General features: G+C 50.3%; 1 protein-coding gene across 12 annotated transcripts in view; it reads right to left on the minus strand.

Moving 5' to 3' along the window:
- NCOR2 (nuclear receptor corepressor 2) overlaps positions 1-14367 on the minus strand; it is a 236808-nt gene that overhangs the window by 147220 nt on the left and 75221 nt on the right. For all 12 annotated transcript variants that reach the window (XM_030501177.1, XM_030501167.1, XM_030501179.1 and 9 more), the window contains exon 3: positions 5095-5222. In XM_030501177.1, coding sequence (XP_030357037.1) covers positions 5095-5222 — 128 coding nt within the window. The remainder of the gene's footprint in view (positions 1-5094; positions 5223-14367) is intronic.

Raw genomic sequence — 14367 nt, forward strand, 5'->3', positions numbered from 1 at the left:
CTGTGCCTCAGCCTCCTCGTGCAACCCCCTCAGCCAACTGCTTCAGAGCCAAGTGCAATTTAGAAGAGAGCAGATGCTTTATCTGAAACCTGCATATGGAAGATCCCCATACACGGAGCCTGAATTATTCATGGGCAGGACCAGCAGAAGCTGTAACACTGTGCCATGCAACGGCACTGCCTCACTCAAGAGGAGGAGAAGGAGTATCTGTGTCTCTCCACAAGCTCCCCCACATGCTTTCTCCAGGCATCCAAAACTTGGAGCCCCATAGGAAAGCCCTCTTGGTAGTCCTAGGTAGCTGGAGCACTCCCTGAACTAATGGCTTCAGGGACATACCTGCTGCATACGTTGCAAGATCACTCTTCATCAGGGACTGTAATGATAGGACAAGAGGTAAGGGGTTTAAACTTAAACAGGGGAAGTTCAGGTTGGATATAAGGAAGAAGTTCTTTACTGTGAGGGTGGTGAAGCCCTGGCACAGGTTGCCCGAAGAAGTGGTAAAGGCTCCATCCCTGCCAGTGTTCAAAGACAGGCTGGACAGAGCCTTGGGTGACATGGTCTAGGGTGAGGCATCCCTGCCTATGGCAGGGGGTTGGAACTAGATGATCTTAAGCTCCTTTCCATCCCAAACCATTCTATGATTCTATGATCACCTTTCCTCCCCCAAAATAAATCTGGTTCAAGATCATGCACGGGAAAGTTGCTTCATTCCAGCCAAGGCAAAGCCCAGGTTTCCCCTCACCACAGTGACCCACTCCACAAAACCTAATGTCTCCATACCCCTGTGGCGCCCCAATCACCCTCTGTGCCTACCCATGGACATGCTGGCAGCCTCCACCAGAGCAGAGGCCTCTTGTAAGACAAGGCTTGTCACCAAGTGTCTACACATCAGCATCTGCCCTTTCCAGCCATTGTATTCCCACCTTCGTGTACGGGGAGAGGAAAAAAATGCAGCTCCCAGACCATTTTGAGCGTGAACAGACACAAAGACGCATGGCTGCAGGGATCTCACTGCACCACTGCTCGCTCCTGAGGAAAGGGTCACCTTTAAAAATGGAAACTTAATTAAAGACCATAAATAAAACCAGCCCAGCCGCGCTGTTAACTCGGGAGCAGTTGGTGCCATTTGGCCCAGCACAGATGAAGACGGAGAGCTGCACGCGATTCCAGCGGCCAGGAACGCCGCCCCGGCTTCCCAGCGCTCCCCAGCCATCAGGATTCATCACATTCAGTAAGCACAGTAATTAGCCCTGCTCTCATGCTATGCTGCACATGACTATCACGGATGGCTACAGAAACACAGCAGCTGCTTAACGTATCCTAAATGTCATACTTCGGATCAGCACGAGGCAAACTCGGAGAACTCCTCCTGACTGCTAAGCAGAGAGGCTCTGGAAAAGGAGCACCGTCTCCCAAAGTGGGAAATAGTCTCCTATGAAAATAGTGACTCATCTTACTCTGGATAAAGGTGGAATACGCTGTGTTAACACACATACCGCTTATTTCCAGCCGTGTTTTCTGCCAAAGAAGCCATTATCCACCCCAGCATTCCTCGCTCTAAAATCCTAACGCGTATGAAAAGTCAGGAAAACACAGTTCCTTGATTTCTCAGAGCCCTCACCCCACTGGCACCTGCCATTTAACACTCAACCCAGTTTTTCTCACTTCTTTTGTGCACCAAAATATATATATAGAAGAGGGGAAAGGAAAAAAAAAAAACACCCTAATCCTTGTCACCTTGCCAGGACATTCCTCTGCAAGTATTCATGGTACAACTTGTACCAACAGCACAGCCTGAAATACTTCTCCTCGCTCCTGCAGTCCAGTTGGCACAGCCAACCGAACGAGCTAAGGGGAAGTCTGTGGATCCTTCCAAGAAAAAGCCTGCTACCAAAAAAACCATCAAGGAAAGCAGCACATCCCTGCAAAGACAGACAGAGCCAACTTTCCCCACAGCGACAGATTCAGAGAGGTTCAAGTTTTCCTGCCTTCTTCCAAGCCAGAATTGCTGCACAGGGAGTTCAAGTCTCTACCCATCCACCAAGGGGTGATGATGACCCTCAGGGCTGAAGTACTTGGAGAAGGGCTATTGGCAACTCCCCAGCATCTCCTGCAGAACTGGGCTGCCTGGGGCGGGATGCAGGATAAGCAGGGCGCACATCACCTCCAAGGGAGGAGAGCCCACCATGGTGTGACACTTCAGAACTGGTTCTCCCAGGGGACATCCAGCTGCCTGAGCCTGGCATCCAACAAGCTTCTTGGTCAGGGAGCCCCAAAATGTAGGACCATTCTGGCAAGTTACCACTCAACAGCTTTCTGCCACCACCAGCTGATTCATACCTATCACACTGTGCACATGATGAAGTGTTTCACTGCTTGCTCCCTTTCCACCAGACCACAGCTAACCACTACCTGGAGGCTACAGCAAAACTGCAGCCAGGAGAGACACAAAACCCGCAAAGTTGTAGGAAGACCATCTAAGCAAGACCAAATGATTTCTGCATCTCAAATACCACATACAAAGACAGCATGGCCTGCCCAAACTAGGGGACGAACCCCTAAACCAGCACAGAGTGAAGTGAATCCCTGTGGTTTCCAGGGTGAACAGCAGCCACCACAGGGCAGGTGGGATCAAGCAGCCTGAGGGTTCCCCTCCACCAAAACAAGCTTCAAGGGGAGGATTGTCTCATGCCCATCACCACTGTGTGCCAAGTGGGGTATCGGGCATGGTGAGGGGCTTCCTTGCAGGCACTGCACACCCCTGTGCTTCCCTCTACTTACCCCCCTGTGCCCATGTTGAGGACATTACTTTGCCTTTGGTGACTGCCCTCCTTTTCAGCCCCTCACACTGAGAGCCAGCTGCCTCTGCTCAACACCATCAATCCCAGCCCAGGAACAAAGCCAAAGTGCTTACAGATGTGCCAAGGGGACTCAGCTGCAGAGATGGTGCTTTCACCACCCTCCCTTGCCCAGGGTTTGCTCTGCACCAGGCAAAGCCAGAGCTATCTTTTGGGGTGGGCACCAATGACCAACCCACCCTGCCCCAGAAGCTGCAGGCTCTTCACCCTTGAGCACCAGAGGAACCTTCAGGTGAGCAAATCAAGCACCCAAAAGGCTCCACTTACACCACTTCAGGCACTATCCTAACATCACGAAGATGAAAAAGCAAAGTCCCCATAGGAAAGATTAAGTGTAGTGCTTAAAGATGCTCAGAATCAGTAGCTGGCTTTGCAAAATAGACTAATCCTCCCCAACCCCACCACCACCCAGCCTGAATGACTTCAATAATTAATTACACTGGACTGACAATGCCTGCAGACCCCCCCCAACCTGCAGCCCCAGATGCCCCCATTTTTAATGAGTCCATATCCCAGCATTTTGGCACAAGATGCCACCTGAGCTGACCTTCAGTGGTATTTTTAGCTTTATTATCCTGTATTGTTTCTGCAAAAGTTCAATTTTTCAGATGTTACAGGTTAAAGGGATGAAACATAAGTTGGGTTTGGTTTTTTATAGCATGTCAAACCTTCACCATTCAGGCTGAGAGCACATTAGGATATGCATCTAGACCTGACAACCTCGATTAACATTTACCCGCATTCATGGGATTGTCAACACAAGAAATAAGTTTGGAGAGTCAAACATTTGTAAGCCAAAGCGAGATGCTTGGAAGACCACAGCACATTTGGCATGTGGTAGAGCAGACACCAAGGCTTGCAGTTGGGTTTTTTTAGTTATATGGAAGAACCAAGATGTATTTTCTTAACTAGCATATTGAGACCTTGAAACCTTCATTTTACTGGAGAGCAGAACTGGTTCTCCGTGTTGCAAACCGTAAGTGGTGTGAAAAGCAAAACCAGGCAGGAGCATGCTGTTGGGTCCTCTTTACCCATCTCCCCCACATTTAGCTGAACCTGACCCACTTCCAAGTTAACAGTGTTACTCTGCACTAAGAAATCAAAGCACGGAGAAATCAAAGCAAAGCAATGTTAACATGCTGCAATAAATTGCTCAACATCAGAAGTGACATTACCCTCTGTATATACAGGTGCCACAGGCACAATCTGGAAGAGCACATAGAGGAAGGCAGATGCAAAACTAACTTTGGAGGTTGCTTTTTGCCTCCAGATTCCCAGGGTTTTCTGCTGAGCACCAAGCCAAATCCACGCCACTAGAAAAGGAGGGTCCTGTCTGCAGCTATGCCCTTATGCACCCAGCATGCCAAGATCTTTCTCCTCTCCCCTAACAATTATGATTTTAGAGAACCAGATTCCTCTCTGACTCTGCACTAGTTTTATTCTTAGCCCAACTAAGGGATAAGCATCAAAAAATACTTTGCATAAGGCTCTTATTTCACTTCCAGGCCATTTTTTTTCCAAACCCACTAAGCATCAAATGCAGAAGAGAAACTGTGAGAGCAGCATTTTGAGACAAAACAGAGAGTGAGAGTGATGACCTTCAGAACAGATCAGCCCCTGTGGTTAAAGCATCTACAGCATTTCCAGCCACGCAGCACTTGCCTGAGTAGCACCCAAAAACACTGCCAGCCTCCCACGGGAGGCTGTGAAAGAAAACAGGGGGACAGGGAGAGCTGTGAGGAGAGCAGGCAGGAAAAATCAGCTCGGAGAAAGTTGTGAGGGGAATGCAGGAAGAGAAACAAAAACAACCGAAGCGGGGAGGAAGAGCAGCAGAAGAGGAAGCGGAGATAAGCAGTGGAAATGAGCTCTTCTCACTCCTCCCTTCAGCCTTGGGAGCCACAGACCAAACCCAACCACACAGCTTTATTTTCTACTCTGAAGATAGCCAATGCAACCAGTTACAGCAATGTGTAGCTCCACAGAAGTGAGAGGGGTGGGGTTTGTTGTTGTTTTTAGGATGCCTTTAAAGTGCATGAAGAAACCAGGAGGCAAAGGTGCCACTGGCATTAGCACAACAAAGCTAAACCGGCACAGAGACTGAGCACAGTCAGTACTGACACACAGCACAGCATTGCCCACGTCTCCCACAGCTCTCCTCCACATCACAGCGCTACATTAAACATTCCCGAACGCAGTCGGGATGCTCATGGCCCAGGGGAAGGCAAGGAGCTGGTACCTTTCATTGCCTGGCTGGAACTCGGAGAGCAGGGACGGCCTCCGCCGCTGCGGCTGCATGATAGACCCCGGCGGGAGGTGGGAAGCGAAATCCCTGGAATGATGCTGGTACTCCAACAGCGCGACGTCCTGCGGGAACAAACACACAACAGTTCTTTAGGCTGGTGGCAACTTTCAAGCAAGCATTAAACCTTGATAACCTAGAAGAAACCATACAGATACAGTGCTTCCCCCTCCCAAAGTGTTCCCAGCAATCCCAGTCCCACACTGTGTTGGGATTGTAGCTCAGCTCTGGTTCCAACCTGCCTCCAGTCTTCTATAGGGGCCTCTCACAGGCTGGCTTCTGGGGTGGGACCCCAGCAATCTCAACCCAGGCACTGAGCACACACACTGGGATTTCTGGCATCCAAAAAGTCCTGATGACAACTTCAAATCCGAGAAGAACAGGTAAGAAGAAAATTGAGAGTCAGAGGGTACTTTCAGCTTCAATCCACACAGCAGTATGGGGAAAGAAAAAGAGAAAAGAAGAAGAGAAATCGCAAATGTTATCTTGAGAGTGTCCCTTTAAGCACAGCTCCCCTGGGCTGAGCTCAAGGGGTTTGAAAGGACAGTTTGCTACTTATTATGTGTACGTCTCTTTTGTTCCTTGACCCTTGGAGAGTACAGTACAGTATGTTCCTGATTTTAATTAAATAAGGATCCCTCCTGCTCTGTACTACAGACTGATTCCAGCAACAGCATTTTAGCAGCTACATTCAACTCCTATTTTTTATTTGCAGATAGATACTTGACCAGAAGACTAATCATCTCATTAACTGAGACCTTCAGCAGGGGCATAGAAAGCCCTGCCACAGAATATCCCTGGTAACACTGACACACGTTTATGTTAGAAGAACCAATCCCACCTGGGAGTCTATTTTGAACAGTTCTCAACTGGAACAAGAAAGCTCCGACTCCCTCAAAAGGAAAAAGAGGTATTTCAAAGCCTAAATAAAATAAAAACCAATAAATAAAACACCACGTGCAGCTGGGGGTGTGGGCAGGGGACTGACAGCCCTAACAGCTACAATAGAAATTATTTGATCAGATGAAGATTGACATGCCCCAGCACTAGGGAAGCTGGAGAAGTGCCCCAGCAAGGCGCATGGCAGGCAAAGAAAGGATTCTGGGGCTTAAATAGCGAGAACCAGCCCTGGTGACCCCCTCTCTGAAGCTGTAAGCGAGGAGAGCAGCCCATCGCTGGATGCCATGCTCTCCTCCACCCAGCTGCGGAGTTCAAGGGAATATCAAAGCCCAACATCTTCAGCCACTAGATGGTAAAACAAGATGTTTGCATGGGAGCTTTCCAGGAGGAAACCCAGAAGTGTAAGCACTTGGGATGAGTGAGCCAAGAAAGGCAGATTCCCCTACCCCACATTAGCCTCTTTCGCACAAAAGCTGAAAGGCCCAATACCAAATGAAGGAGGAAGGAGAATGGAGGTGTCCGACGGCCACCACTTCTCCATGTGCCTGGAAAGATGCACAAGGTTTTGGAATCGGGTTCATTTCTCCCCAGCATCAGGCAATAGCGCGGTGCTGCTCCTCTTCTGTTCTGACCAACCTCGGGCAACACCAGGGACTTCTGCCAGCCCCACGCTCCTGGTCTCCACCTCCAGCCTGGCCAGTCCAGACCTCAGCCTCTGGGGAAAGGGCTGCCTGCAGACAGGTTCTTGCGACACAAGAAGGGCATTACTGGGACAGCATCTACTCATCCTCGTAGGGATGATCCACTTGTGTAAATCCAGGCGTTAAGGGAGGATGCTACCCCATAACACTGCTTATCCTTTGGCTCTATCCATGCAGGACACAATGGGGTGGCTGCAGGACAGAATATACCATCAGTCCAACCACAGAAGGGACAAACTCAGACGTGTGGAGTGAAGGAGCCCATTAGCTCTTACAGGCAAAGCAGAATCGCTGCCTACAGCGTTTCCCCACATTCACACTCGTCCTGGTTTAAAACATAAAAATGGCAATGCAGCTCCTGACATCTACCTACAAACCAAACACACCGTGTCTGGGAAGACACATCAACAGGCCCACAACCAGGACCATCACCTGCTGTGGGTGTATAAACAAGAATTACCCATCTGAGAGGCTCGAAGGCTGTGCCCTTGAGAAAAGAAAGAGAAGGCTCTTGCGTGTCCCGAGAACCATCTGGTTTTCCTTTTCCTCCTACCCACACTCAGCTAAGCTTTGCCTTTTTCTCTTCTAACCCCCATCGGAAAACTGCTGGTGGAGCTCAGAGCCTGCTGGCGTGGCCTGAAGTGACAGGAAAGCCTGTTATTCCCAGCTATTAGCCATGGGTTGGGACAGCAGACGTGGCTCTGAGGCTCCCCCACCAAGGACAAAGCTGGTGAGCACCAGGCTCCTGCCTCCCCAGACATCACCCACCTCACTCTGACCTGCTCCGCTTTGCTCACATCAGGGTTTGGTTCTACCAGAAGAAAACATAAGCTAAAAATCAGCGAGGAGGATTAAAACTGATGAATTCCTGTGCCCTGTGACGAACCGTCAAAGGAACCATGGGCAGGACGTAGGTGGATTAATTGCTCAGCAAGTTACTACAACAAATTGCACTGGGAGCTATGCCTGTGTTTTTCAAACACAAATGCTGGAAAGGTTCATGAGTTGCCTTCGGAACTGCCTGGTGGACTTGGCAATGCTGGGTTAACAGTTGGACTCGATGATCTTAAAGGTCTTTTCCAACCTAAACGATTCTGTGATTCAGAAGAGGCTTCGATTTTGGTTAGCAGTGTTTTAAAGACATATGGTGGGAGGCACCTTGCTGCCAGTGCCACTGCACCCTCCATATGCAGAGACGAGGGAGCAGCGTCCAGTGGGTGCCACGTGAATTCCCCACCACCAAAACACACAAATGTGGTTTAGTCCTCATCCTGACCTAAAATATCTAGTGCATCCTTGGCACCCGCAAGACACCTGAAATAAAACAACTAAAAACCTCTGTAGCTTCAAAGTACAGGTTGCTCCTTCTCAGAGCAAGAATTACACAGACATGTAATGAAACAGAAATTAAGGAAGCAGAAAGACCATGGGCAGACAGGGGCTCTGGCACATCAACAGGTTTGGGGGGCTGGGAAGAGGCTTTGCAATGGGCAGGAGGAGCTGCCAAGAGAAGATGAGCACCTTTTTTACTTATATTGAAAGAAACTAAGCTTCTTTCCTCAGGCAAAGGAGCAAGAATGTTTCCAAAACAAAACCAAAGCAAAGCAACCAAAATCACTTTGGAAGTCTCAATGTCAAGACCTTATTCTCTTGATAAAACAGCAGCTTCCCAAAATATAACCCTGGCTAAAAGGAGCTGTGTCCCCTCTAACTACCAGCTGGGCTGAGCCAGTACAAACAGCATCACCAAAGACAGACAGACAGACACCAAGAGTGCCGACAGTGCCATAAATCACCCAGCAGAGCAATGCAGCCAATGTTTAGGTAAATAAAATGCTGAAGAGCCCAAAGCAGCTTCATTATAACACACTCCATGCAGCAGAATGAATTGGTTCTTGGGCCCAGCCAGAGGTGCCGACAGCACCCTTTGCACCCAGCAAGGGAGGCTGGACACATCCACACTGCCCCTGCCTGGGGGTGCTGCTCACTGAGAGCACTGCCAGCCCCAAGGTCTTTGTGTTGTTATTTGATTTGGGAACACCGAGAGCGCCGTCTTCCTCCCCTTCCTGGTAAATCCTCTGACCCTAAATAACCCGAGTTTATCAGGCTCATTTAGATACACTAATCAAACCGGCTAAAGCCAGGAGGCTGAATGCAGCGTTACAGAAAAGCTCTCAGCAACACAAAAACAGCCCTGCAGCCCTGATTATATTTTTCCCCCCTTTTTAACAATTTGAAAAGCTTTCAGCTTGCTGCCTTACCTACCGCAAGGTCTCCAACAACATCTTCTGCATTGTCCCCTGACCCGAGGATAACCCCACGCTTAACTAATAACTGCTCACAGCCTTTCTGCCTCTCTCACTTTCCGTTCTGAACACGTGCACTTGCTGGTGTGCTGCGTTTCTCCTTCCCCTGCCTGCAGGTGCCCAGCCCGGGTTGCCTGACCTCCAACAAGGAGGAAAAGCAGGTTTGAAAGTGATGCTGGAAGTGATGCACTGACCTGCAACACGCGGAGCCAGACAACACTACACCATGGCCAACAGCAGCTCTGACCCTGCTCTCTCAGCTCCAGCACATCCATACGGATAAGGCATCTACCGACTGCTCCATCCGGATGGCATTCCACAGCTGCAAGAATTATCCCCCAAGGAAAAGACCCCAGAGACACGAGGCCTGCAGAAAGGAAGCCTGGAGCTGGTCTTGCAAGAGAACAGCGAACTGCTCCTCCTCTCTTCCTCCCACCAGCACAGAAACAAGCGCAAACACCCAGTGCTTCTGGCTTCCTTGGAAAACAGCTCTGGAGCAAACCCATGGAGACCCAGAGCGCAGCCAGACCAGCACCTGCAGCACAGCTCGAGCAGCCTCAAGTATTGGATCCATTCCCCGTCTCTTACCACGTCTCCAGCCGAGCACAGAGCCAGGAGCTCCCCACTGGGTTTCGGTGCACACAGCTCCGCTTCAAAGCCACCAGCTCTTGCTGTGCAGTGACGCCAGCAGCAGCGCTCCCGGGGTCCCACCACATCCGCCAGCTGAGCAGCACCTGCACCAGCACCACCTCGAATCACAGCATCGGGCACAGGACACCGCTCACCTGCGGAGCAACCCGGGCACAGGACATCTCACCCAGCTCCGAGCCGCTGTCCCACACTGTCCTCCTCACCTCTCGCAGGCAGGCAAACAGGCCAGGGCACTGCTCACGCTCATAGAGGAGCAAATCCCAGCTCTTCACCACCTCCACCAAGGATTAGGACTGTTATGAGCTCGCCCAGCGTTGGATTGCGAATAGTTTGCGTTTCTTAACAACGTGCTATTTCTGCTGAAGCACTCCCAAGCGTTCAGGTTTAAATGAGGCCGATTAATAATGGTGTGGTCCAACAGTGAGCAAAAAACAACGCTAAAGCATCCCTATTTATTTCACTGTTTATAACTTGCCCCTTATCTAATCTCAGAAGAGGTTGCCTGACCTGTTTTGCTGTTCACGAGCAGCCCATGTGCTGTCTGGGAACCTTTTAACCACATGGAATTGCTGGGTGACAGCAGCAGGACTGGTGTCCCCACACACTGTGACACTGGTAGAACACAGAGCCAGAGCTGGGCACTTTATCCCAACATCACCCCACTTTTTCCGGTGGATCTAGGGACCTTGCTCCAGCCCACACCTCACCTTCACCCTCAGTGTTCCAGTTTACACTGGTATTTCCCCAAGAAGAGAGATAAGAACAGCACTGCCCAGAGCAGCGCCTACACCAGCCACGTGCTCCATCCCTTTCCTCCTGCTTTTCTGCAAAGCCACCCTATCCCGCTGGGAAGCACATGGCAGGTTGAGCTTCCCACGCTCCCAGAACACGCAGCCAGCACAGAGCAGTGTATCTCAGCTTGAAACCTGCAAGGGACTTGGACCATCCAGCTCTTAGTCTGTGCAATAAGCTGTTGCCAGCCCCTCAGTGCAACCCTGGCTGCAATCAGTGCCACCAGTGAGGCAGGCAGACCACATCTCCAGTCCAAGGTGGAGTGGCCAAAGTGGCTTTTCCAGACACAGGGGATGGTCCCCACCACTGCTCTGCACTCCCTGGACCTTGAGAAAAGATGTTGCTTTAAATCTCTCTTTGCCAGCAGCAAGCGTGACCTATTTTAGCAATAAAAGGAAAAGCTCTGTGGTGCCTGGATACCCCTTGGCACTGGCAACACAGCACTTGCTCATCAGACCGAGAAATGCACTTTTTAGCCTTTGCCTGGAGAAAGTAATTTCTCCCAAAGCCATTTCAGGTAAGAGGAAAGGGGAAGGCTTAGCAGAGCATTACTCCATGAGGTCCAGACACAGCATGGGCTGCGAGGGGACCAGCACAGCACACAGCCCATTGCGCTCAGCAAAGAGGAGCTACCCTCTGCTATCGAAAACCTCCTACTGAAGTGCAAAGGAGGTGGTTATTGATCAAAACAGGTTGTCCACAAGTACACTGTGTCTGCACAACTTCCTCCCCAAAAGCTTGGGAGGAGCTCACTGCAGATGTAAGGAGAAAAGAAAATAATCCATAAAACAAACAACAACTCCTCCACAATCAGCTCTACTGTTGAAGATAAGGTCAGTAATAAAAACCTGGCTGAATACATGCATTTTTATCTCGCCTATGGGGATGCAACATGTGCTGAAAAGACAAATGCCCTTATTATTCCGACACAGTCTCATTGCCATCCACCTCTCTGAAGCTGCTGACTTAGCCTTTTGTTTTAGGAGATGACCACACTGCACGTGGCCCCTTCTTGGAAGGCACTGATCCTGCTGCCATCCCTGCGCTGAGGCCACGTCTGCTGCCAGCACCATTAGCATCTGTACCAGCTGCACAGTAATGCACCCTTCCTGACGCCCTTTTCCCTGCCCCTCCAGCAAAGCAGGGCTGTTTAGCTGTCCCATCTGAATATGCCATTCATGGGGAAGCAGTCACGTCTCGGTGGGACAGCTCTCGGCTGTTGTGGCTTCCCAGTCATCTGACCAGAGCCGGGTGCTGGAGCCAGCCCCAGCCCTCTCCCCGGCAGCCAGAGGTGCCCGCAGAGCAGCACCGCATCCATTACAGTGCTGCTTTTGAGCCTCCCTCCATCACAAGACTCGTGTCCCAGTCACATCCAGGCGCCTTTGAGCCGGAATGACCCGTCTGCCCTTCCTCCGCTCCCCACGCCTGGTGCTGCGCTTCCTGAAGTCACTTGTGGTCACAAACACCCCCATGGGGCGAGCAGCTCTTCACACAACAAACCCAAAACTTCCACCCTACAAGCAGGCAGTCATTCTGCTCACCATCGCTTCGCTTCCGCAGCACAATCCCACACCATCTCCCACCAGACACAACACCCACAGCCTATCTGCAGGTGCATGCAGGACCCTTTCGTCTTTTCACACCCTCCTCTCAGCTCTCCTACACTTCCTTACCCCTCCGCAAATCCTTCAGGCCAAAGAACTTGGCTTGCTCAGCATTTTGAATAAATGTGGGGACAGTGACAACCAACAAAAGCCCCCCAGTCTTGAACGTGCCTCCAGAGGCGGGTGGGACAACGTGCACCAGGCATGCAGGCAAAGGCTTTCCGTATCCAGAAGTGCCTTTAGTGTGTCTCTACCTTTGCCAAACCACATACACAGCAAAAGTTATTTCTTTCCCTGTGGATTTACAGTCTTGAAACCAAGCAAAAGTGAAGCATCACCCCCTGCATCAAATCCCATCCAAAAAGCAGGTTAGTGAGCAATCACGGAAGTTTACAGTAGCTTGAAGAAAAAGAACTGTGTTGGATAAAGGCTGTCTATCCTAGGGAAAATGAGCTTTAAATACAAACTGCTGTAAGCCAACTCCTTCTTGGCAATAGGAGAGAGACCCCAGGGTAGGGAATTAGTTGTCCTGTTCCTTCACCTCCATGCTCTCCCAGGCCCACAGCAGAAAGCCAATCTTCCCAAATCCTCTCAGAGCTAATGCAATCCTTCACTGGAAAGGCTCAGGAGAGAGATTGCGCCGAGTCCTCGTGATAGACCCAATCGGAGTCACTATTTCCAAGATATGCTTTTGATTTTCATGTCATTCCTTAGCGCATTCTCTGGAGCCCAGCAGGCAGAAATCGGGATGTGAATCCCTGGCACTGAACCGGGGGGTGGTTCACACGGTGGGGGCTCAGCTGTGCAGCTGGTACAGAGGCTTTTCTTTGCGCTCGGAGGTGGTGCACTGTAAACTCTTCCGTTCTGCAAGTTCCTTGAGCCCTGACACAGACTGGCATTTTGCTTCCAGCAGATACAAGTGTGAATCATGACTCCAAGGAAAAGCAACACAGCAGAGAAGGCGCCGGGCGCTTGTAATACAAAACACACTGTCTCTCTGCAGGCTTACCTGGCATCGCCTCGCTGACCTTGTCACCGCAGGCAGCAGCGAGCTCCTGCCACCTCAGCAGCTCCCATCTCCTCCCTGCACCTTCCAGGGCAGGACACCGGGTTTAATTCACCCTGCTGGGAGGAGGAGCCGGGGCAGGGAAGGCACTTGGCTCCCCCCAGGCCATCATTTGGCTAGGACACCAAATCAACACACAAGTTAGCACCAACCTCTTGTCTCTGGTTCAGACAAGGAAGTTATTTATGCCAGGCCAAAAACACCCAAGCGATCAGGCTGGGACGCTCCTGCACAAGTGCTGTTTTGCAAACAGGGAGTTTAATGAAGGGATTACGGAGCTGCTCCTGGGCAGGAGAGGTGGCACAGGAGAAAGCATGGTCTCAAAGCTGGAGCAGAAGGGTTAAGTTCACCTTTGCATCTCAGCTGAAGTGTGTGCAGGGAATGGGGACAAATAGGAGGCATGCAGAGCATCTCTTGTTGGCAGGGAGGGGATGCTGCTCCCTGATGGGGATTCAGTGATGATGGAGCGCTAATTTCACATGCATGTGCACACATCCCAACCCTACCAATCCCCAAACCTCTTCAGGATCTTTAATAGGTAAAACACTAAAAGCACCCCAAAAGCAGAAGCTGTTTTGCCACAGAAGCTGCTGCAGGAGGACATCTCCTGCAGCTGGTACCACCCTCCTGCAAACTCCAGCCTGTATCCGAAGCCACGTCATTCCTGCGGCTCTGAAATGTCAGGGCACTAACAGAAGGGTGACTGGTAAGGAGGGCACAGCAAGAAACTGGATCCACACAGGAAGAAGAGCAGGGAACCCTTCTGTCCATGTGCTATGCAGGAGAATTGATCTGTTTACAGAAAATACCTGCAGGTTGCCTGAAAATGAATATCCTTCATGGAAAAGTTCCATTTGAGAGAGCATTAAGTTCGGACACATTAGAAGGTTAAGAGCATAAGTAATGTGTTTTTTCACCTTTAGCTAAAGGTCACGGAGCATGCAAACAATTCCTCTGTTCCCAAGCTGAACATGACAGAAGCCAACTAAGCACCCCAACATTACAGCTAATGAATACGGAAAACAAAAGCATTTCCCCTGCACTTTGATCAAGAAACACTCAGTGCTCTTAAGAAGAAACTGATGATTATTGGTGATTCTAGTTTTAGGTAAAGAAAATCAAATCAAACAGAGCCTTTTCACCATGATTCCTTCTTGCCTTTAAAAACACGCATGCCTGTCACTATTTTC

Source organism: Strigops habroptila, chromosome 11, assembly GCF_004027225.2.
Source record: "Strigops habroptila isolate Jane chromosome 11, bStrHab1.2.pri, whole genome shotgun sequence".
Classification (NCBI taxonomy): domain Eukaryota; kingdom Metazoa; phylum Chordata; class Aves; order Psittaciformes; family Psittacidae; genus Strigops; species Strigops habroptila.